At 37.3% G+C, this 25,705-nt stretch overlaps 1 protein-coding gene across 1 annotated transcript in view; it reads left to right on the top strand.

Annotated features, from left to right (window-relative positions):
- COG6 (component of oligomeric golgi complex 6) overlaps window positions 1–25,705 on the top strand; it is a 73,788-nt gene that overhangs the window by 32,676 nt on the left and 15,407 nt on the right. The window contains exons 12-17 of the mRNA XM_007521579.3: window positions 933–1,024; window positions 7,005–7,122; window positions 18,159–18,290; window positions 18,877–19,044; window positions 23,413–23,520; window positions 25,648–25,701. Of these exons, the coding sequence (XP_007521641.1) occupies window positions 933–1,024; window positions 7,005–7,122; window positions 18,159–18,290; window positions 18,877–19,044; window positions 23,413–23,520; window positions 25,648–25,701 (672 nt within the window). The remainder of the gene's footprint in view (window positions 1–932; window positions 1,025–7,004; window positions 7,123–18,158; window positions 18,291–18,876; window positions 19,045–23,412; window positions 23,521–25,647; window positions 25,702–25,705) is intronic.

Raw genomic sequence — 25,705 nt, 5'->3', positions numbered from 1 at the left:
GTGTTGCAGGTGTCTGTCTGTCTCTTTCCCTTTTTATGTCTCCCTTCCCATGCAATTTGTCCCTATCCCATCAAACAGAGGGAGTAAAATGACTGCTGGGAGTTGTGGACTCATTGTGTAGTCACTGAGCCCCAGTGATAAACCTGGTAGCAATAAAAAAAAAATAATCAAGTTAATATTGAAGAAGATATGATACTATCCTGGTCATCTTATAATTATACAAATATATTGGTGCTAATTTAAAAGTTATTTTTCTACTTTATAATTGCTATAAAAGAACCTTGGAACAACCCTAAAGATAAGATTACTTTGGGGGCTGGTTGGTGACTCACCTGGTTGAGTTCACATGTTAAAATGCTCAAGGATCCAGGTTCGAGCCTTTGGTCCCCACCTGCAGGGGGAAAGCTTCATGAGTGGTGAAGCAGTGTTGCAGGTGTCTCTCTGTCTCCCTCCCTCTTATTTATTGCTGTTTCTATGCAATAAATAAAGATAATAAAGAAGATAACATTACTTTCTTTTTTAAAGTATTTGGTAGATGGAGCAATATATTTTCATTGATAATCTATTTTTAGGGAATGTAGAAACTGTTACATAGTGCTGATTAAACTTCTTTATATACTGGTAAAAAAAACTCAAAATGATCTCATCATTGCATTATTTATTTCTCATAACAATAATACCTCATACCAAATTCTGTGGAAAGCAGGGTTTTTTTTTGTTTTTTGGTAGATATCAGTGTTAAAGTGTTACTTCTCCACCCCCCCAACCCATTCACTATGATTTGATTATCAGAAATTCCTGTTTTAGCAGAAATTTTGTGATTCTGAAGTAACAAAATTTTCTTTCTTACTAATGTTTATCCCACATGTTATTAATGAAGATAACTTAAACTCTTAAGAATTTTTAATTTTTTTTCTTCTCTCTTTTTATAGGTTCGAATTGAACAAGTAATAGTTGCTGAACCTGGGGCAGTTTTATTATATAAAATTTCTAACCTCCTCAAATTTTACCATCATACTATCAGGTAAATAGAATGATGAGTAGATAGCATAATGTTTATGCAAAGAGATTCTCATGCCTGAGGTTCGAAAGTCCCAGGTTCAGTCCTCCACACCACCATAAACCAGAACTGAACAGTGTTCTGGTTAAAAAAAGAAAAAAGGATGATGAAAAGTATTAAATCCCAAATGATACCTTGTTTCAATTAGGATACAGTTTAATATTTTGTTGGCTTATTTTCACTGTTTCCATGACTAAGTATAACTAGCAGAAACTAGTTTTTTTTTTAATCTTCTTTTTATCTTATTGGATAGAGATAGCCCACAATTGACAGAGAAGGGATGATAGAGAGGGAGAGAGACACCAGCAGCTCTGCTTCACCACTCACAAAGGTCTGCTAGGGTAGGATCATTTCTAGCCTTCTGAGAGTTCTCCACAGAGGTTGGACCAATTTACATTCCAACCAGCAGTGTAGTAGGTTTCTTCTGACCACACAAGCTCTCCAGCATTTGCTGCTGTTACCTTTTATGATGTATGACATTCTCACAGGAGTGAAGTGTTGTCTTTATTTGCATTTCTCTGACAATCAGAGACTTGGAGCATTTTTCATGTGTTTCTTGACCTTTGGATCTCTTCTGTGGTGAATATTCTGTCCATGTCCTCCCCCCAATTTTGGATGAGGTTATTTTATTGTTGTTGAGATTTGCAAGTTCTTTATATATTCTGGTTATTAGCCTCTTGTCTGATGTATGTCATGTAAAGATCTTTTCCCATTCTGTGAGGGGTGTCTTGGTTTGGGTAGTGTTTTCTTTAGCTGAACAGAAGCTTTTTAATTTGATGTAGTCCCACAGGTTTATACTTGCCTTAGTCTTCTTTGTAATTGGATTCGTTTCATTGAAGATGTCTTTAAAATTTATGCGGAAAAGAGTTCTGCCAATATTTTCCTCTAAGTATCTGATAGTTTGTGGTCTAACATCAAGTCCTTGATCCACTTGGAATTTACTTTTGTATTTGGTGAAATAGAGTGGTTCAGTTTCATTCTTCTGCATGTTTCAACCCATTGTTTCCAACACCATTTGTTGAAGAGACTCTGCTTTCCCCATTTAATATTCTGGGTACCTTTGTCAAAAATTAGATGTCCAGAGGTGTGGGGCCTCACTTCTGGGCTCTCAATTCTATTCCACGGGTTAGTATGTCTATTCATGTTCTAATACCAAGCAGTTTTGATGACAATGGCTCTATAATATAATTTGAGATCTGGGAGTGTGATGCCTCCAGTTCTGCTCTTTGTTCTCAAGATAGTTTTGGCAATTCTAGGTCTTTTCTGGTTCCGGATGAACATTTGTATCATTTGTTCTATTCTCCTAAAAAATGTGTTTGGTATCTTGATGGGGATAGAATTAAATTTGTAGATGGCTCTGGGTAGTATATTCATTCTGATGATGTTAATTCTTCCAACCCATGAACATGGAATATCTTTCCACTTCTTTGTGTCTTTTTCAAATTCCTTGAGTAGTGACTCATAATTTTCAGTATACAAGTCTTTCACTTCTTTGGTTAGTTTTATTCCTAGATATTTTATTGTTTTAGTTGCTATAGTAAAAGGAATTGATTTCTGGATTTCAACTTCTTCATATTTAGTGTTTGTATAGAGGAATGCCACTGACTTTTGAATGTTAACTGTGTAGCCTGACACCATACTATATTGCCTGATGATATCAAAAAGCTTCTTGCTGGATTCCTTAGGTTTTTCTATGTGTACTATCATGTCATCTGCAAATAGGGAGAGTTTGACTTCTCTTCCAATCTGTATGTCTTTAATTCCTTGTTCCTGCCTGATTGCTATGGCAAGAACTAGCAACACTATGTTGAATAGTAATGGTGATAGTGGGCATCCCTGTCTAGTACCTGATCTGAGTGGAAATGCTTTCAGTTTGTCACCACTGAGTATGATGTTGGCTGTAGGTTTGCTATATATAGACTACACTATCTTGAGGAATTTTCTATCTATTCACATTTTTTGTGGTGTTTTGGTCATAAAGGGATGTTGTATTTTGTCAAATGCTTTCTCTGAATCTATTGATATGACCATGTGGTTTTTGGTCTTACTTTTATTGATGTGGTGGATCATGTTGATTGATTTATGTATGTTAAACCAACCTTACATAGCTGGGATAAACCCCACTTGGTCATGATGAACAATCTTTTTAATAGACTGCTGTATCCAGTTGGCTAGAATTTTGCTCAATATTTTAGCATCTGTGTTAGTCAGAGATATTGGTCTGTAGTTTTCTTTTTTGGTTGTGTCCCTGTCTGCTTTTGGTATCAAAGTGATGTTGGCTTCATAGAAGCTGGAAGGGAGTACTCCAGTGTCTTCCATCTACTGGAAAACTTTTAAAAGTAGAGGCATTTGTTCTTCTTTGAAGGTTTTGTAGAATTCATTTGTAAAACCATCTGGTCCAGGGCTTTTATTTTTGGGAAGATTTTTGATAACCGTTTCAGTTTCATTAGCTTGGCCTGTTTATGTTATCTACTTCCTCTTTACTTAGTTTTGCAAGTTGATAGGTATCTAGGAAATCGTGCATTTCTTCCAGGTTCTCTAGCTTGGTGGCATATAGTTGTTCATAGAGGTCTCACATGATATGCTGAATTTCTGTGGTATCTGTTGTGATATCTCCTCTTTCATTTATGATCCGATTTAATTGGGTCACTTCCTTTTTTTGTTTTGTGATTCTGGCTAAAGGTTTGTCAAATTTGTTGACTCTTGAAGAACCAACATTTACTTTCATTGATCTTTTGTATTGTTCTCTCATTTTCAATGTTATTTATTTATTCCCTAACTTTAGTTATTTATGTCCTTCTGGTTGCTTTAGGGTTCCTTTGTTCTTCTAGGTCTTTAAGATGTGCAATCAGACTGTTTATTTGTGCTTTTTCTTGTTTCCTAATGTGTGCTTGTATGCCTATGAACTTCCCTCTCAGTACTGCCTTAGATGTGTCCCAAATATTTTGATAGCTTTTGTCTTCATTTTCATGGAACTCTCGAAACATTTTGATTTCTTCCTTTATTTTCTCTTTGACCCAGAAGTTGTTAAGAAGTGTACTGTTGAGCTTCCACATTTTGGGACTATTACTAATCTTTTATTGATTGTTAAGTGTTAGTTTAATTCCACTGTGGTCTGAGAAGATGCTTGGGATGATTTCAATGCTCTTGAATTTGCTGATTCTGTCTTTGTGGCCTAACATATGGTCTGTCCTTGAGAATGACCCATGTGGACTTGAGTAAAATGTGTATTCCAGTTTCTTGGGATGAATGACTCTAAAAATGCCAGTAGTTCTAGTTTATCTATCTCTTCATTTAGTTTATTGATTTTTTGCCTGGATGATCTATCAAGTTGAGAGAGTGCAGTGTTGAAGTCCCCTACTATGACTGTGTTGCTGTTAATATATTGTTGTAGCTCTTTCAGTAGACCTTTGATGTATTTAGATGGCTTCTCATTGGGTGCATAGATGTTAATAATTGTTAAGTCCTCTTGATCCTTTGAGCATTAAGTAGTGTCCATTCCTGTTTTTTAATCTTATCTATTTTAAAATCTATCATGTCAGATATGACAATAGCTGTCCCTGCCCTTTTTTGTGGGCCATTGGTTTATATGATGGTTTTCCATCCTTTCACTTTAAGTCTGTGTTTGTCTTGTTGAGTTAGGTTGGGTTTCCTGTAGATAGCATATTGTTGGGTTGTATTTTCTGATCCATTTTCGTATTCTTTGCCTTTTAATATGTGGATTCAGGCTATTAACATTTATTGATATCAAAGATTGAAGATATTTTAACTCCATTCTTGTAGATTTTTAGAGTGTTCTGATCTGTGGCCTATTTATGGTGGTCTGACTGTTTATATGAGACCTTTCAGAACTTCTTTCAGTGCAGCCTTGGTGATAGTTGATTCCTTCAACTGTTGCTTGTCTGAGAAGATTTTTATGCCTCCATCTAGTCTAATGACAGTCTAGCAGGATATAGTAGTCTTGGTTGAAAGCCTTTCTCATTGAGCACTCAACAGATATCTTGCCATTCTCTTCGGGCCTGTAGTGTTTGTTTGGATAAGTCTGCTAATCTTATGGGTTTTCCTCTGTAGGTGACTCTGTTTTTTTCTTGCAGCCTTCAGGATCCTTTCTTTATCCTTATTCCTTTCCCTTCTAAATAGGATGTGTCTTGGTGTCTTTAAGTCTGGGTTAATTTTGTTTGGGACCCTCTGGGCTTCTTGAATCTTTATGTCTTTGATGTTGTCTAGACTAGAGAAATTTTTAGCTATTATGTCCTGAAGAATACTTTCTTCATCACCCTCTCTTTCTTTCCCTGGTAAGTCATTAATGGATATATTGTTCCTTTTTTTTATATTTATTTATTTTCCCTTTTGTTGCTCTTGTTGTTTAACGTTGTTGTGGTTATTATTGTTATTGATGTCGCCATTGTTGGATAAGACAGAGAGAAATGGAGAGAGGAGGGAAAGACAGAGAGGGGAGAGAAAGACACCTGCAGACCTGCCTCACCGCCTGTGAAGCGACTCCTCTGCAGGTGGGGAGGTGGGGGCTCAAACTGTGGTCCTTAGGCCTGTCCTTGTGCTTCGCGCCACATGCACTTAACCCACTGCGCCACCGCCCAACTCCCATATTGTTTCTTTTGAAGTCATCCCATAGGTCTCTTTTGTTCTTTTCAGTATCTCTTAATGTCTTTTTGAGATCTCTTACTTCTTTTTTAGTTGTCTCTAATTCATCCTCGATCTTGCTAATTCTTTCTGTCTTCTGCCTCATTGATTCTATTATCTCTCTCCCTCTACTATTTTCTGGAGTTCATCTGTTTTATTACCCTGTTCTGATACTTTTTTACCTTGTTCAGCTTGTTGTGTTCGTAGTTCAGCTATTTCAGCTTTTAGCTCTCTAACAACTTTGAGATAATTAGTGTTTTGTTCCAGAGTCTCATTTGTTGTTTCTGCTTTTCTGATGACAATTTTTTCAAACTCTTTACTCACTCCTGTGATTATTTCCTTAACTAGTGTTTGGATGTTGACCTCATTATTTTGTGCTTCACACTTTGGGGGGCTTCTAGCTGGACTCTTGTCCTGGTTCATTTCTCCAATATTTCTTCTTGTTGGTTTAATCATTCTATATATTTTGGAGTCCCTCTCTCAGTACTTTTCAAATTACTGATCACTATTGCCTGGGTTGACTTATGTCTAAGTAAGGCAACTAAAGGGTTCACAGTTGTGGAAATGGACAGTTGTTTCAATAGTATTTTAATCCCTGATTTGGAGCTCAGTGGCTTAAAAGCCTCTTTTGTTCTTTATCTTCCCTGTATGCTATGGGAGCCTGAGGGCTTTTAAACTATAAGTAGGCTTCTTAGCTTAGTCACTGACTACTGACCAAGAGATAAAGCAGGGTGGGGCAGAGATAATCCAGTGGTTATGCATGGAGACTTTACAGCTCCACTACTATGCCACCTTGGTCTTCTCCTGAGTTTCCTGGTTAGTTCTCTGTTCCCTGGTGTCAGCCCAGGGTCTCATTGCTGCTGCTCCAGATTCTGAGGGTCATGGCAATGGAGATTCACAGTTGCACTTGTTGAGTTTCAGGGGAGTCCTGTCCTCCCTTCAGCTGTCCCCTTCTTGGAGGAACAGAGTGGAGGTGGTGTCTCAACTGATAAACCGCTGGACTGTTACCAGCTACTTAATCTCTCCCTAGGCTCCTCTCTGTCTCCAGGAGCCACACATGTTTGCATTCAGCAGTGATTTGGTGGGCTCCTGAAGTCATTCTAGTCCTGTCTTGTTGTGGTCCCCGGTGGTCTCCTTTGGTATTCCTAGTTGACCTGGGAGAGGAGAGGAAGGAAACACAGCTGCTGCTGCTCTGTAGCCCTGCCTCCTGAACTCCCCAAATTTCTTATAAGTAATTCTATTCATTTAAAGAATTGGATTCAGTTTACCCTTCTTTTCAAACTAAAACATTCTTTTCTTTTAGTGGCATTGTTGGAAATAGTGCAACTACATTGTTGACCACCATTGAAGAAATGCATTTGCTTAGCAAGAAAATATTCTTCAATAGCTTGAGCCTTCATGCAAGTAAATTAATGGATAAGGTATGTTTGGAAAAGGTAGTCTTTAAACTTCCTTCATTTATGATAAAGCATTCAAATTGAGTGTTTTTACATTAGTCCTATTTTCCTTACATTCCATACGACTTTTTCTTTTTCCCCAGAAACAGAAATCTACTGTATCTATATTTATCTCCTGTGCTCCTTAGAAAATATAACATTGAGTCATGATGGGAGATAGAACCTGAAGTCTTAATCTCACTACTATTTTTCAAAATAGTAATAAAAAATTAGAGTAGAAACAAACTTCTTATATATAGAATCTCTTGTTTTCTGAAAGATTTGTACACAAGGTTCTATACCAACACAAACAAGAATAATAGCAATCTACAGTTGTACCTAAATCAAAAACCAATTCAATCATTTGCCAGTATAATGAGCATAAAGTGGTATTTTATACTTTTGGTTTTTGTTGTTATGTTTGGTGATTAAAGTGAGAATGAATACTTTACAAAGTTATTCTTTTTATTTTTTAATTAATTAATTAATTATTGGATAGAGACAATGAAATTGAGAGGAGATAGACACCTGCAGCCCTGCTTCACCATTTGTGAAACTCCCCCCATGCAGGTGGGGACCAGAGGCTTGAACCTGGGTCCTTGTACACTGTAATGTGAGTGCTTAACCTGGTGCTCCACCACCTGGCCCCCTAAAAAGTTATTTTTATGACAGAGAGAGACCACAGCACTGCTAAGTTAATTCTAGCTTATGCTGGTATTGGGGATTGTACTCTGATTCCTCAGGCATGAAAGTTCTGTAATCTTAACACATTGAACTGTCACCTTGGCACAAGAATTAACATTTTAAAATTAAGTAATTAATTTTCACCAGGGTTATTGCTGGTGCTCAAGTGCCTGTAATATGGCTCCCAGTACCTTTTTTTTCTCCTTCCTTTCTTCCTTGATTCCTTCTTTCCTTCCTTCTCTCCCTCTCTCCTTCCTTCTTTCCTCCCTCCCTTTTCTTTCTTTATCTTCCTTTTTTTCTCATAGAGACAGAAACAGGGAGAACAAAGGGGTGCATGGGGTGTGAGGCGTGGGGTGGGGGGGTGGAGAGAAGGCATGCAAAACTGCTCTACCACTTGTGAAGCTTCCCCCCCCCCCCATAGGCTTGCACATGATAATGTGTGTGCTCAACTGTGTATGCCACTCCTTGGTCCCCTTAAAATATATTTATTAACTGTTTATTAATTGTTTATTTTTATTCTTTGCTATTTTCCTATTGGTTTATGTCATATTTATTTATTTTCTGATACAGCAGGGATTTCACCATTGTAGGATGCTTTCTCATTCAGATAGAGAGAGACAGAGAACAGGAGAGATAGCATAGCACCAGAGATTCTTCCAGTGCCATAGCTCCTCTTGAGTAGTGTAGCTTGAATCTAGACTGTGCATACAGCTTACCCAATGAGCTATCTCACTAGCTTTGTGTCTTAGTCTTGTTTACTTTTTCAGGGTAAGAAGAGATTTTATTGATCTTTCCAAAGTGGTTATCCATTTATTTTTATTTTTGTTTAAAATTTTAAATATTTAAATTTTCTCATGAAGTCAAAATGAAAGTTCAAATAAAGAAGGGAAATATAATGGATAACAAGAGGCAAATTATTTATTATTATTTTTTTTAAGATTTATGTGTTTAAAAAATAATAAAAGAGGCAGGGGAGAAAGGGATCAAACTCAGGATATGATTTATTATCTACTGTCCCAACACCCGGGCTGACAAAGAAGTTTTAAGGATGGCATCTTCCAGCTAAAGCTTGGAATAGAATGGGCTAAAACCATAGAGAAAATTGTAATTTGAATTAAATAGCAACTAATAATACAGAGTCCGAGTTTAGAGTAGTCAATTATTTATCGTTGTCATTACTGTCAAAAGTTGTGCCCAGAAGTCCTGTTCTTTATTATAAATTGGACCATATATTTATGGGGATATTTTAACATTGAGTAAAAACTGGAAAGTGGTACTGCTTTTACCTTAAATTTCTAGTGCCTATATTTCATATTTCTTTCAAGAATCCTCTTCCTTTCATCAAATTGTCATGTTCCTTTCTTCATAGTAATTATATGTTTCCTTTTTCTTGCATAATATAAACTGTTCACTTCTTTTGAAAAGAGTTTAGTTTTATGAAGAAAACCACACTTATTGCAAAATGGTCATCATTTAAAAAAGCACCCGATTGGAAATTTGCGTTAATAGAATTTTAAGTGAGTAGTAAAATTATTAGGAAGAATAGCTTTTAAAATAAAGTTACAGGCAGAGATGAATTCTTTTCATGTGATTTTTTTCTTTGCTTTTAAAAAGTACATATTAGGGGCTAATTCTTTTTGTAGTATGAGCAAAAGGAAATTCAAGGACATTATTTCATTAAAAGATGTACCTTTTCCCTAACAAAGCAGTTCAAGGCACTTTTATGTGTACTTCCTTCCTGATTAAAGTTTCTTGAAAAGATTCAACACAGTAAATCTAGCACAGTCTAAAAGGAAGGTGTATCCAAAATGAAATGACACAATGCCCTGTCAATTTATGTTAGACATTTTCTAAAGTTCTTTTTTACTATAGTTACAATTAGAAGTATATGGTATGTCAAGCTGGCAAGATAGCTCACTTGGAAGGGTGCCAGCTTTATCATGTCCATTACCATATCCCAGGTTTAAGTCCGGCCCTCAGAATACAGCAGGAAGCTTTGATACTTTTTTCTTAAAGATTTTTAAAAATATATTTATGCCTTGATTATAAGCAAATACTTTTGTGTCCATTCATTGGTACTAGCATGTTTAGCCTTAGTGGCATTAATTTGTGATATAAATTCCTGGTATAATGCATTGCCATGAATATAAAAATGATAATGCTTATCTGGCTGTACAAATATTGACATGTTCTAAATTTACTTGTTCAGTTCTGGAATATGTGTCATAAATTGTAGGCTACACTTAACTTTTATTAGATAAGATTTCTGAGAGCTATAGCAAAAAATGGAAGAAAAGGCCAAATATAGAATAGAGAATTTTTTTTCTTAGAGGATAAAAGCTTCAAATCTCCCCTTCCCCCAATGTATATAGAACTTCTATTACTAGCTTGAGTTCTGGTCCAGGTATAAGTTTTCATATTAACACTTCTTTCTACACCTCTCATATCTCAGAAGATGCACCTGCCACTCACTTGTCTGTGGACTAGTTTCCAAGGATATAGAGTATGAATAAATTAATATTTGCTGCACAACTTAAAACATACTGGAATTTCTATATGTGTTGTACATATAGAAACTAATGAAACTTGCTTGCTTCTTAACAAAATCTATTAACTTTTGATAGATTATTTAAATCACAAAACTCATTGAATTTTAGCCTTTGGGCTCCACAACCCTATTTGTAGGTACAAAATACATTAGGTCAGTAGAAGTAAGCACAGGAATGCAATGGAGGCACTTCAGAACAGAGAGACAGATTTGTCTTTTATAAAGTTTTTATTTATTTTTATTTTAGTGATTTCTGTCCTTCTGGTTGCTTTAGGGTTCCTTTGTTCCTCTTCCTCTAAATCCTTAAGGTGTACAATAAAGTCATTTATTTGAGCTTTTTCTTGTTGGTTAATATGTGATTATATCGCTGTGAGTTTCCCTCTCAATACTGCTTTAGCTGTGTCCCAAATATTTTGTGTCTTCATTTTCATTTGTTTCCAGGAACATTTAAATTTCATGCTTGAGTGTCACTCTGACCCAGTGGTTCTTAAGGAGTATGTTGTTTACTTTCCAAATTCTTTGTCTTTTAGTAATTTTCTGTTTATTGTTAAATGTTAGCTTTACTCCACTGTGATCTGAGAAGATACTTTGGATGATTTCAATGCTCTTGAATTTGTTGATGCTGTCTTTGTGGCCTAACATGTGGTCTATCCTTGAGTATGTGTTGTATGGATTTGAAAAGAATGTGTATTACAGTTTTTTGGGGTGAAGAACTCTGAAAATGTCCAAGAGGTCTAGTCTGTCTGTCTCTTCATTTAGTTCTCTTGTTTCTTTGTTGATTCTCTGCTTTGTTGATCTGTCTAGGTGTGAGAGTGGGGTGTTAAAGTCTCCCACTATTATTATATTACTATTGATGTATTTTTGAAGTTCTTTGAGTAGGTGCTTGATGTATTTAGATGGTCCCTCATTGGGTGCATAGATGTTAATAATTGTTAAGTCTTCTTGGATGATTAATCCTCTAATCATTATGTAATGTCCTTGCCTATCTTTTATTACTTTATTTAATTTAAAATCTATCGTGTCTCTCAGTATCTTTTTGAGTTCTTTTATCTCTTTCTTAGTTTTCTCTATCTCATCCTCTGTCTGGCTAATTCTGTTTTCTGCTTCTGTTAGTCTGCTTTCCCTTCCCTCAGCTTCTTTCTTTAGTTCAGCTATTTCAGCTTTTAGTTCTCTAATTGCTTCAATGTAGTTAGTATTTTCCTTGAGGGTCTCATATGTTGTTTCCCTAATACTACCATTCCTTTCCTCCAAATCTTTTTATTTCTGTGATTAATAAGTTTATTATTGCTTGCATACTTTTGTTATCTATGGTTACTTCTGGCTGATTAGTAGTTTCTTCTGGGCTCTTGTTTTCATTCATTGTAGTAGCAGTTTTATTTGCTCTTGATCTCCCCATTTTTCATTAATGTATTTCTTATTTTTATGTTCTGTTGTTCCTTTGTTGTGTTTTTAGTACAAGCCTCACTATACTAAAAACCTTTATTATAAATGCAATCCCCACCCTCAGAAATTACAATAGTAACTGAAGCAAGGCTTGAAGCAGTTTAACCAATACCAGTTAGCTCAACAATGTCTCCAGTCCAAGAAAAATTAGCAACAAAATTTAAATAAAAAAGAAAGAGAAAGGAAAAAAGGGATAGCAGGAATAGACAATTAGGCAAATCTACTGTCCACTGTAAATTCTATGGGCAGCAAGAGGAGAAAGGGAAGTAGAGCAGAGACACACACAAAGAGAGTCCACTCTGAGTCAGATTTCTTCCCTGAAATAATTCACAAGCTAGTATCAGTGAATTCAGGAAGCAGAGGAAGGAAGAAAGGAAGACAGGAAAAAAAAAGAGAGGAAAGAAAAAAGAAAGGAAAAAAACAATAAAAAAAAGAGCAGTGAAAGAAGAGTTGTGTTTTTTTTTTTTTTAATTGGCTGGAGGATGGAGAAGGGGGAGAGTAAATAGAGGAGGTATGAAGAGTGAGACAAGTTCCTCTCACAATTGATAAGACCCCCAGTCGCCTAGCAATGGAAAGTATACTAAGAATTAATTTTGGTCAACCTGGGGGGGGGCAAAGGAATACACGCATATATAATAGTAATAATAAAATAGAACAGAGTGAAAAGCCCTAGCAGTGGGTCTGCAGCTTGGACAGCTCCCTGTTAGCTCAGGCAAATTGAGCCTAGACAACTGATTGAAAAAGAAAAAGAAAAAATAAACTTCCAGGCAGTCTTTCCCAGGCAGGGTAAGGCTTTGCTTAGTCAGACATTTGTCACTCCAATTGGACCTAAGTCCCTTACTCAGAGAAAAAAAAAAAAATAGCCAAGGTATTCAGAAAGGAACAGGATTGGAATGGCACCCCTGGTGAGCCAGGAGTCTTGGTAAACAAAAAATGTCAGCTGGGAGCCTGCTAGCAGCAGCTCCTTACCCCAGGGGTTTGGTTATGGGGGGAGGGAGGGAGAGAAATAATCTGAAAATTTCCTTTTTGCTCTATTTTCTAACTCAAATTGAGCTATAGTCACCTCCTTGGTGTCATGCTTAGAACGTCTTGTTCACTGTCCTGCTGAAGGCCAGGATCGATGCTTTCCAGCAGTTGTTGTCAGAGTTCAAGCCAGCAGCTGCTTCTGTGTCCTCATCCTGGCCCCGCCCCCTTATTTTAATTTTAATGTATTTATTTATAAAATGGAAACACTAACAAGACCATAGGATAAGAGGGGTACAATTCCCACCGCCAGAGCTCTGTATCCCATCCCCACCCTTGATAGCTTTCCTATTCTTTATCCCTCTCGGAGTATGAACCCAAGGTCATTATGGGGTGGAGAAAGGTGCAAGGTCTGGCTTTTGTAATTGCTTCCCCGCTGAACATGGGCATTGACAGGTCCATCCATACTCCCAGCCTGTCTCTCTCTTTCCATTGTAGGGCACGGTTTTGAGGGAGCAGAGCTCCAGGACACATTGGTGGGGTCATCTGTCCAGGGAAGTCCAGTTGGCATCATGTTAGCATCTGGAACCTGGTGGCTGAAAAAGAGTTAACATACAAAGCCATACAAATCATTGATTGATTATGAACTTAAAGACTGGAATATTGCAGATGAAGATTTGGGGGTCTCCATTTTGGAAATAATAGGTCTCATCAACTCTGATTTATCACCAACTCCCATAATTTTCATTTTGTTTTAGTAGAGTTGTGAATTTGAGCTGTTGTTGAACTAGTGGATATGTATACAGGTGCCTCAGAAGGGCAGTTTGAATGAGCTGTGTTCACTGGAGTGCTGACATGGGCAAGACTTGACTTTGGTTTTAAGTTTGCACAGCTCTTTAAAACCTTAAAGGAGATGAAACTGAGATTTCTAGTCAATATTATGTTACCAGTACCTAAAATTCCTACCTTTGCTCTTCTGTTTTGATTGGCAATTGGAAAACTCTTATGTAAATTTTAAAGGTGTTACTTAAGTATTTTTGTTTTCAAAAGACACTATACCATAATTTATAACTTAGAAGAGAAAGTCACATGTTAAATAACTAGGTTTTCTTAAATCCTTGATTATTATTATTTTTTTCTGTATCTAAAAAATGTTGGAAAGTTGAAGCATGTGCATAGCTACTATGGTTTCTATGACTGCCTATTCTACTTTTAAGCTCTTAGATTGCTGGCAAATTTTAGTGATGAGTTCTTAGCTAACAACTCTTCTGAATAATTTTATATGAATAGCTTATGTTCAATTTATATTATTTATGTATGTTCATATATATATGTATATATAACAACTATTTTAATTAATTTCTAAAATTGTAAATGCACTGGTTTTATTAAGCATTTAGTAGAAACCATGAGTACACTTAGAAAAGAATGGCAGTCATCCACACTTTGTCATCCTGAATTAACTGTTAATCGGTTGACAGGTTTCAGTCAGTTTAGGGGATAAAGACCATTCTTGTGAAATTATTATACATGTACTCATTATAAGGAACTGAATCCGTGCATAAAGGCACAAAAATGGAAGTCTAAAAAAAGACTCCTTTGCTTATTAGATATCACATCAGTTTGTCAGCAGTGTAGATATCTTCTTACACTGAGAGAAACAGGAAAACTTGCATAAAGATGATTTCATGGTCTGGTGATTTTCTTCATTCATCTTTATTAAATTTAATACTAAAAAAGGGAAATAAAATTGAAAAAGCTATTATACTTCAAATAAATTTTTTTACCAAAGGAAGGAAATTAGGAAGTAGTAATAGATGTACGTGTGACTTAGAAAGGAAGAGAAGGTGGGGCTGTAGAAAAAAAAGGGAATATATATATATATGTCAATCCATATCTGTGACTTGGGAGAACTACTGTAGTTACCTGACGTTGAAATTCGGGGCTCCAGCAGGCCGGGCTAGCTTTGCGGCTGTAGACAGAGACTCGAGGACACACGGCTGGGCAGGGAAGCTCTTATTTCTTTATTCACGGGGAGAAAGTGAGGCGTGAAACTAGCAAGGGCCAAACCAATTCTCCCAAAGGTGGGGGGAAGGAGACCAAACCAATATGAAACATACAACAACTCCCCCTTTTAACTACATGACCACAGTATCAGAGGTGTGGGGTGAACTTCTTATATTGTACAGGCATTTTCAAAAAAGAAACTGGCACAAACATGGAGGAACATGTAAGCAAGCAACAAGAAACAGTGTGCTGCCAAGGGAAGGCCTGAGGGGGGCGTTTTTGCCTCTGTGGGCAAAACTTTATTAGCTAAAAAAAATATATTTCCTGCCTCTTGGGGCTTCTTTTGTCTCTGGGGGGCGTTACTTGCCTCGACGGGCATTTTTTTGCATGGGGGCAGGGAACGGCCTAGAGTCCCAAGGCAGCTGGCTGCAGTCAGTCTTTGAGAAATCCAGCACCATAAAGGGAAGCTGCAAAGTGTCCAAGAGGTGTACCAGTTGAGTCCTTTAGAAATGTCAGTCCAAAGCAGATGTCCACGGAAGAATGCCAGGGGGTGGAACATTGTATGAGGAAGGTCAGCTGTTGGAATTTCGCTTTTCTGTAGAGAACTTGACAGCTGCAATTTATTTACTATGAGACAAAACTTGTAGCAGGTTAGAAATTTATCACAATTGATAACTCTATTATAATCATTAGCATAACCATAGCACAATCTGTCGTTTTTAATTGAGAAGGAATTTGAGAATTTTACATATCAATAAGTCTATTTAACCTTTTGTTACACCCATTCAAGATGGAGACATACCCTAGGTGTGCGCAGGTTTTTTTTTTTTTAGACTAACTTAGTTAAAATATATTGATTTTTAACTAATTTTTAACTCAGACTTTAAATGTAAGTTAATTTTACCTTTATGAGAACTATGTTGAAAACCTTTTTCATTTAACTCTGTCTGGTAAGAACATAGCCTTAAAGTTACATTTTTAACATTAAAGTTAATGTTTACCAAACTTTAAACACACACGTAAACATGGTCTTTAATACACAAGGAGAGAAATCTTTGTTACGAAGACATGTCATTTTAAACACGAATTTAGATCTATACTGTCTTAGTTGCTGGGGGAGTGTGTTGTCCAGTGGTGGCCTCTTGAGCAACTTCAGCTTCAGGAATTGTAGGTAGCGATCTCTGGACGAATCTCTGAGTATTTTAGCTCGTCTGCCTTCAGACCCAAGTTTGGGATCTCTGCCAGGGGGCCCAGTTTCGGCAGGGAACCTGCGGTCTCCAGGTGGTCCGGGATTTGTCCAGACTTCATAGCAGGAGAGTGGGCGGGCCAGCCGTGCAGAAGGCACAGGCCGAGGTGCCCTGGGGTGGCAAGGCCCATGCCTTGCCCGCCATGTCTGCTGCCCTGCTCCCAGCGGCCGAGCAGCATGGAGGGAGCCTGCGCCCAATGCCCCATGCCACGCAGCAGAAAGCCGGCTCATGCAGGCTGGCGTTGGGCTCCTGCGGGCTGGCGTTGGGCAGAAACCACAGAGTGGTCCAGAGATAAATGTTCCAGAAACAGCGAAACAGTCTCGTGAAGAAAGGGCAGAGGCCTTTGGAGATCTCTTCACAAGCAGAAGAGAAGGCCATAGTGCATAGGTAGCCAGATTGTCTTCACTTATCTGAGAGATGCGCAGGTCAGGTCCACGTGGGCGCCATTTGTCGTTAATGTTTGGAGCTCCAGCAGGCCGTGCTAGCTTCGCGGTGTTAGACAGAGATGACCAGAGTCACATGGCTGGGCAGAGAGGCTTTATTCACGAGCAGGCAAACATGTGCTCTCCTGTCTTTCTGCTCTGGCAGCAGAGAGAGACCCTTAAACTAATCACCACACAGATCTGTCCTCCATCCTTCTCCTCTGGCTGCCGCCAAGAACTCTTGAACTCTGTAGCATAGGGGGCGGGGAGAAAGTGAGGCAAGAAACTAGCAAGGGCCAAACCAATTCTCCCAGAGGTGGGGGGAAGGAGACCAAACCAAGATGAAACATATGAGGACACAGAACTCTGGTGGTATGAATTTTACCCCTGTTATCTCATAATTTTTTAAATCAGTATTAAATCACTAATAAAATAAAAAATATTTTTCTACCATAGTGGAAATTTTTCTCTCATTTTAGTCATGCATTTTTATTCTTTTATCATTTATTTAAATATAATGTATCTAAGCATGTGTTTGTATTTATCTATAGCTATCTTCTTAGTGGTATTTTGGGAATTAGAATTAACATCTTAATTTATAACAGCCTAATTCAGATTAATACCAATTATTTTTTTAATTGGGGGAGTTAGTGGTTTACAGTGCTGCCAGTATAAACACATGGGTTTAATTACTCATCTTCCATGCTTCAAGCAAAAGGACCTTTGGGTTCTCTCTGGATCCCCCCTTTCCTTCCCTTCCCTTCCCTTCCCTTCCTTTCCCTTCCCTTCCCTTCCCTTCCCTTCCCTTCCCTTCCCTTCCCTTCCCTTCCCTTCCCTTCCCTTCCCTTCCCTTCCCTTCCCTTCCCTTCCCTTTCCTTTCCTTTCCTTTCCTTGTCCTTTGATTTGCTGCAAGACACCACATCCAGTCCAAGTTTTTGCTTTGTGTTTTTCCTCTCTGTCCTGACTTCATAAGTTCTACCTATAAGTGAGACCATAACATATTTTCTTCAAGTTCCATCCAAAATGAAGCAAAGGAAATGACTTATCTTTAATAACTTTCAATGGTATACAAAGATTTTTCTCCTATGCAGTTCCATTTTCCTCTTCCTTTATGCTATTACTATATCAAATTGCATCTTTATGCTTTTTTTCTTGTGCTGTCAACATAGAGTTTATAATTATTACTTTATGAACATGTGCTAAATCAGTGGAAAAAAATGCTTCACAAGGGGCCAGTTGGTGATGCACCTGATTAAGCACACATGTTACCAAGTGCAAGGACCCAGGTTCCAGCCCCTGGTCCCCACTTGCAGAGGGAAAGCTTCACAAGGGGTGAAGCAGTGCTGCCAGTGTCTCTCTTTTCCCCATCTCCCCTCTGAATTTCTCTCTGTCTTATCAACTAAAAATAAATAAATAATAAAATGATTTACAAACAAAGTATATTAATATTGTCATTTTCATTTATGCTTGACAGGTTATTAGTGGCATGGTTTATTTCTTTTTATAATATTTATCTTTTATGAGAACACAGAAACTTTCTGTTGGTTTCTGTGCCAATCGGTTTACTATAAAATAAACATTTTTGGTGAATTACAGATTTTCTAATATGTCAGCCAATGCTTTATATTTGTTTATGTGTTATTTTACTGTGAACTGGCATTTATACATCAAAAATTTAAGCAGTGAGTAACTCCTACATTATTTTAGGTTGAACTACCACCACCCGATCTTGGACCAAGTTCTGCATTAAATCAAACGCTTATGCTGTTGCGTGAAGTTTTGGCATCTCATGATTCTTCAGTCGTACCATTAGATGCTCGTCAAGCTGATTTTGTGCAGGTATATTGTAAGCTCATTTTATTACTCCTTTTATCATACATTTCGTTGGATTTTTGGCACTTTGTAACCTCTTTAACTTGAAATTTCCTCTCATTCCATTTTTTTCTCCCATCAAAAAAAAAAATTTTTTTTTCTTAGTGCTTTTGTATGTTGGCCCCTTTCCAATTTGACATTTATTTTCAGGTACCGTGAACCCAAACTTGCATTCCTGATTGGGAAATAAAGAATAAATGAATTTTAGGCTTTTTTTTTTTTTGCCCCTTTTTCTTTATTTATTGCCAGCAGGGTTATTGCTGGGGCTCAGTACTAGTACTACAAATCCCCTGATTGGGATGGTCATTTTTATTTAGTTTTTATTCTATTTTATTGTGTAGGACAGAGAGACACTGAGAGGAAAGGAAAGATGGAGGGAGGGAGGGAGAGAGAAAGAGAGAGAGAGATCAGCAGACCTGCTTCACCACTCATAAAGCATCCCTTTTGCCGTTGGGGACTGGGGGCTTGAACAGGGCTATTTGTGCATGGTATTGTGTGCAGTTAACCAGGTGTGCCACCACATGGCTCCAGAAGTCTAATTTTTTCTTTGCAGGTTCTGTCATGTGTCTTGGACCCTCTACTGCAGATGTGTACTGTGTCAGCCAGCAATTTAGGCACAGCTGACATGGCCACTTTCATGGTCAATTCACTATATATGATGAAGACAACATTAGCTCTATTTGAATTCACTGACAGACGCCTGGAAATGCTACAGTTTCAGGTAAGCTTGGCAGTGAAGTGATAGAATACTGTTATAGTTTTTTTTTTTTTTTCTTCTGTATATGATATATCTTAGTTATTGACTTTAACCTAGTTTGTTTGCTTTACTTTATTTTAACATTCTGGGGCCTCACTGCTCTGCACTGATATTTTGATGTAGAGACAGAGAGGGAAAGAAACCACACCACTGGAGTTTCCTTCACTGTGGTAGGGTAGGCTTACACCTGGGTTGTGTACATGGCAAAGCAGAACACTATCCAAGTGAGTTATTTTGCTGGTCCCAACCTCATTTCAATGACCTGACGTCTGTTATGGAAGGCTGTGCACACACATCCTACACAAACTTGACTTTTCACTTTTGGAAGAGGCAGACTATGTAATGTGTGTTTTATTCTAGATATTTGATTGAAATGATAGTGTTGGCAGAATTAAGATTTTCTAATTAATTTGAATAGTTATTCTGTATGCAGATCTCATTTTCTGAACTGTGAATAATATGCTGTAATTTTCAAGCTGTGTCGCTAGTGCAGAAGGTGTTACAGAGGACAGATATATTTTTATCTACGTGTTAGGAAAAACACTACAATTTGTTATACCAAGCACTTTTATCCTATAACATCAAATGATATCATTTAAGAGTCTATAAAATAGTTAAGACAAAGCCATCTATAAACTTTACCAGATACCTTGCTTTTGATTTTGAAGTAGTAATTTTTGGTAGCATTTTCCTTTGAGTTCAGGTACTTCAAGATGTTTTTAAGTATGTCTCATTTTTTTTCCATCTTGGGCTTTGAAGAGTTAAACTTTCTTTTGCTCATAAAAATGTTCATTATATTTAATTACCACTTTTCTATCTTTTACTATCACTATTTCAAAGTTTCTGTCCTTAGTTCACTTTGCCTCCATAATGATTTTTTTTTTTTTTTTTGCTTTTGGGGTTATCACTGGGGCTCAGTGCTTGCACTACAAATCCACTGCTCTTGTAAATTTTTATTTATTTTTTTACTTATTTAAATAGTACAGAGAGAAATTGAGAGAGGAGGGCAAGATAGAGAAGGAGAGGGGAAGATAGATACCTGCAGAACTGCTTCACTGCTTGTGAAGTGACACCCCCGTAAGTGGGGAACTGGGAGATCAAACTAGGATCCTTGCACTAGTCCTTTTGCTTCATACTGTGTGTGCTTAACCTGGTGCACCACCACCTGGCCCCCTCAATAATAATTTTTAAATCTCTTCATTTTCTATTTTTTAAAGTTCACTTTATATTACTTTTTCCATTTTTCTTTCAGAGAGATGTTTCTTTTCTCCCCTCTTCCTTCTCCTTCCCTCCTCTCCCCTTCCCTTCCCTTCCCTTCCCTTCCCTTCCCTTCCCTTCCCTTCCCTTCCCTTCCCTTCCCTTCCCTTCCTTCCTTTTATTTTATTTTTTTCATCCTTGGTTCTTCAAACTGAAGGAGGGAAGAAGGAAGGGAGGGAGGGAGGGAGGGAGGGAGGAAAGAGGAGAAAGAAGGAGAGGGAGTGGCATCACAGCACTGGACTCAAACCTGAGTCACATGCATGGCAAAGCAACAAGTTATTTCTTTCTAACTTTTTAATTTATGTTTGCATTTGCAGTCTTGTGGGGTTTTTTTCCCCTACATTAAATCTAGCAAGTAATGATTCTAATTGTATTTTCTTGGCTATTCACTTAAAATTTAACATACTATATATATTTAAAATATTTTATTTATTATTTATAGAATAGATATTAAGAGAAATCCAGAGGGGAGGGGGACATAGAGAGGGAAAGAGAAAAAAAAAGAGACACCTTCAGCACTGCTTTACCACTTGTGAAGCTCCCTCCCCCGTATGTGGAGGTCAGGGGGCTTGAACATGGGGTTCTTGTGTGTTGTTTTCGACGGGTTATGTTGTTTTCGCTGGGCTGGCTTCACGGGCAGGTAACAGACAACCAGGGACTCATGGTTGAGCTGTAGGCAGTATCTCTTTATTCATGCAGGACGCAGCACAATCTAAGACGAGCTAAGCTAAACTCAAGTACTCTAAAACTCACAATGCTGTCTTTATATATACTTGCCAAGTAGGGTGGAAACAGGATGTGACATAGAGAGGGTGGAGAGAAAAGTGACTGGTGAAAATCAGAGTGTGACAAGGAGGGGGCGGAGCAGGCGAGAATCCTATCACTGAACCACCAATGCCCTGGAGGGAGGGTGGTGCTTGTTAACAGTGGTTATGTAAATAGAATGCAGTGGTTATGTAAACAGAATAGTGTTAAGCAGGGGGGATTTAAACCAAATGAAACAGAAGGGGTTTCATGCATACCAACACTTGTGCATTGGAACGTGCATCAATCTGGTATACCACCACCTGACCCCATACTATGTATTTCAATGGTGTTTCTTCAGGGAAAAAAAATTAACTATTTTGACTATTAAGACTGATTTCTTCTTAGAACATGGTCTTCTTTTTTATTTTACTCATAAGGTTTCTTTAGGGGAGTGGACTCAACTATGGTGGTTATTTCACCAGTGGCAAGTATTCAGATGGTAACAGTACTTAGTGTACTGTGACATTGTCAAACAAATTGCTAAAACTGAGGGAACATCCCATGAGGAATAGAGAATCTCTAAACTTTTAGGCCCTTGTTGTTAAAATAATGGGGCATAGTTCTTCCTGTGAAAAATTGCCTCACTTTTATCAGGGCAGTTCTCTTCTGTGGCTTCTGCCCTCATTTGAAAGAGTTGTTTTCCCCATATATAGCACAGAGCATGTGAGCATTATACAATCCACGTCTGCTAGTCCACCTTTTTAGGCAATTTGTTTGTTTGTTTTTTGCTGTATCCTAAACTCTCTCGTAGGTGTCTAAGCCTCTTTTTCTCTTAAGAACAACTTGGGAACGTGAGGAGTGGAGAGTTTTTTTTCTAAAGGTTAACCGTGATAATACAGGTAGATGACTTCCTGAGATATAGTAGAGTTCCCCAAAATATTAACTCTCTTTCTTGCTGTGGATAGTTTTATTTAAAAGCAATGAAAATATTCAAAAATTTGCATTATAAAACATATAAAAATCTTATTATTTTGTTTAATCAGAGCACTGCTTATGATGCTTTTTTAACCATCAGCTCTGTCTTATGATTGTGTGGGGGATAGAACCTGATACTCTGGAGCCTCGGACATGCAAGTCTTTTTGCAGAACCATTATGCTATCTAACCCCACCCAGGATATTTATTTTGGTAAAATTCTCAGTCCTATTTCAAGTCTTTATATTCCCAGAAATCTTCAGTATTTTCTTTTACATTGTGTTTTGGCTCTCATCAAATTTTAAAAGAGCTGAAAATTTGAGAAGCAAATGAAAGTTTTTGACAAATGACTTCTTCTTGGAATCTTCTTTGTCATTTTTCAAAGTAAGATTTTCTTTTTGGGATTTATAGGGAAACTTCCTATTTGGGGCAAGGAAAAGATATCTTTATAGAACCAATAGCTGCTTAGATATGGACAATAGATAACCAATAGATTAGCGTCATTATAAGGAACATGTTTAAGATGAGGAGAAACCAGGATCGTCTACTTCTATACTTACTAGTCTTATTATTACTAAATATGGATTCCTGGCCTGAAGCAGGTAGAAACGCATAATGCTATGTCATCTGCTTTTTGGAAGGAAGTTTTATTGTGACCAGGAGATAAGAAGAAATGCTCAAGGTCCCCTGACAGCAAATCTACCAGAGTGATGTCTGGTTTTTTTTCGCTCTCTCCTCCTATCTTCTTCATGAATAAATAAATAAAATCTTGAAAAAAAAAAAAAAAGAAGAAATGCTCAAAATCTGTCTCCCAAGCCCTGGGATTAGATTGTGTGTGTGTGTGTGTGTGTGTGTGTGTGTGTGTGTGTGTGTGTGTGTAATAAGGCTGTGCACTAAGACACATAGATAAAAGGTGATTTAAATAAGACATATGGATAAAAGGTGATTTAGATAAAACTGATGATAGGTTTTTTTCCTTAGGAGATACAGAAATTGGTAAATTTGATGAACATTGATTGCTGGTCCTCTGAGTAAGTCCAGAGAAGGTTAATTGACCACATCTTCTTTATTGTGGGGCTTCTCAATTCACAATAAACTAGTAAAATAATTAGAGCTAGAATTTTGGTCCCACGCACAGGGAAATTTAGTTTCCCTGGAAATGGAGTTGCTCACAAGACAAGGTCCTGTGTAGTGCAAGATTTCGACATGTTTTATTGTTACTTCAGGCTCCTGGCTCTGAAAAAAGGGCTCGTAGAATGAATTTTTATTTAAAGCAATTTGGGGTCTTTCTGATTTGCAGTAATTTTACTTTTCCTCTTTCAAAATACTTTCCTTCTGCTGTATTTTCTTTTAGATTGAAGCACATTTGGACACACTTATAAATGAGCAAGCTTCTTACATTTTAACAAGAGCAGGCTTGAGTTACATCTATAATACTGTACAGCAGCACAAACCTGAACAGGTAAGTGCATGGATGTTAATGAGAGGATTATACCTATTTAGATTTAGAGCTAATCTCTGGATTTGTTTTAGTTTTTTTTTTTGTTTGTTTGTTATCACTGCCTCTTTGCTACTCTTAGCTTACTTTATTTTATTAAATAGAAAGACAGAGGCTAAGACATCATAGCATCAAAGCTTCCTTCATTCCAGTGGAGGCTGGAACGCTGCTCTCCAACTTTGGTTGTGTACATGACAAAGCGAATGCACTGTCCAAGTGAACTAGCTTGCTTACTCTAGACTCTAGATTTGAACTTCAGCTCTGTCACTTAATAGTTGTGTTTTCACTGGGAAAAAAAAAGAAAAGTAACTTCTCTCTACCTATTTCCTTATCTGTGGACTGGGCATTATTTGTGTCATCATATTTTTCTGAAGACTAAGTGAGATAATACATGTACAGTTGTTAGATGACTCACTGAGATATAGAAGAGTACCCCCAAAATATTAGCTTTATTTTTAACTTCAGGTAGTTTTGGTTAAAATCAATGAAAATATTTAAAGATTTGCATCATAAGATTAATTAATAAGATTAATATAATTAAGTATATATGTATATTTGTAAAATTTTCAGTCCTCTGAAATTATTAGTTGAATCATGGATTACTGTGTATATTAGCATTATGTTAGCAAATCATGGTCTATTAACTTCAGAAAGGTAAGTACTTCTGGGACTGACATAATCTTATTACTTGCCTCCAATAGAAGCAAATAGTTGAGTGTGGGAACCTTAGAAAAACTTCTAGGAATGTTTACTTTAAAAAGCAAAGCATTAGCAGTTGCATAATTGTTTGAGTGTATTAGCATGTACAAGGACCCAGGTTTTTTTTTTTTTTTTCCCCTTTTGTTGCCCTTGTTTAATGTTGTGGTTATTGGTGTCGTTGTTGTTGGATAGGACAGAGAGAAATGGAGAGAGGAGGGGAAGACAGAGAGGGGGAGAGAAAGACAGACACCTGCAGACCTGCTTCACAGCTTGTGAAGCGACTCCCCTCCAGGTGGGGAGCCGGGCTGGAAGCGGGATCCTTAACGCTTGCTCTTTGTGCCACGTGCTCTTAACCCACTTCGCCACCGCCAGACTCCCAGGACCCAGGTTTAACCCCCTTCCCTCGTCCCCACCTATTGGGGGGGAAGTTTCACAAGTGGTGAAGCAGTGCTGCAGAGGGATCTCTCTTTTTCTCTCCTATTTCCTCTTCCTCTCTCAATTTATTTCTTTTCTATCAAGTAAAAGAATAGCATGTGTCAGGATGGCCCAGTGGTCTAAGGCACCAAACTAATATAAAAGGACAAATAAATAAATAAATAAATAAAGCAAACATTAAAAAACAAAGCATGTTAAATAATCTTAATATTAAAATATATTTTCAGTCTAGAAACTCTCAAAAAGAAACTGCCAAATATCATATGTTCTGATTTTTTTTCTTCTATTAAAGTAATAAGCAAATTTCGTACTAATAGCAATGAATTCTACTCCTATAGTTATCAAAATAGAACTCTGGAAACCTACAAAGTTTCAATGTTTCTTCTTCTTTTTTTTATTTTATTTTATTTTTTAAATTAGTGATTTAATAATGCCACCAAGGATATCACTGGGACTTGGTCCTGGCACTTGAATCTACTGCTTCTGGTATCCATTTTTTCCTTTATATTTTATTTGATAGGACAGAGAGAAATTGAGAGGGAAGAAGGGTATAGGGAGAGAGAAAGAGAAACAACTGTAGACCTGCCTCACCATTTATGAAGCTTCCCCCTGCAGGTGGGGAGCAGCAGCTCAAACCTGGGCTCATGTGAATAGTGCTATCTGCACTTAACCTAGTACACCACCGTGTTTCACTGGAAGCTTCTCAGTGTTTCATTGACTTTATATTTGCTTGTAAATATGGAGTATCCTGAAAGTTCCTTTGTTACACTCTGTACTACTCACTCCCTCTAGTAACAAATGAATGAATCATAGTCCTGTTCTTTTTAAAGTTGAACAATGACATTTGAGTTATTGTTAATTTTCAAATTGAGGCAATTCACTGATGAACTGTATCCCATATGTAAACTGAAATGTGAGATATATATATATATATATATGTAATTTTATTTTTTTTAGGGTTCTTTAGCCAATTTGCCCAACCTAGATTCTGTGGCTTTGAAAGCTGCCATGGTAA

Source organism: Erinaceus europaeus, chromosome 7 (genome assembly GCF_950295315.1).
Source record: "Erinaceus europaeus chromosome 7, mEriEur2.1, whole genome shotgun sequence".
Lineage (NCBI taxonomy): Eukaryota > Metazoa > Chordata > Mammalia > Eulipotyphla > Erinaceidae > Erinaceus > Erinaceus europaeus.
Note: the sequence above shows the minus strand (reverse complement) of the source record. Positions and strands in the feature narration are given on the sequence as shown.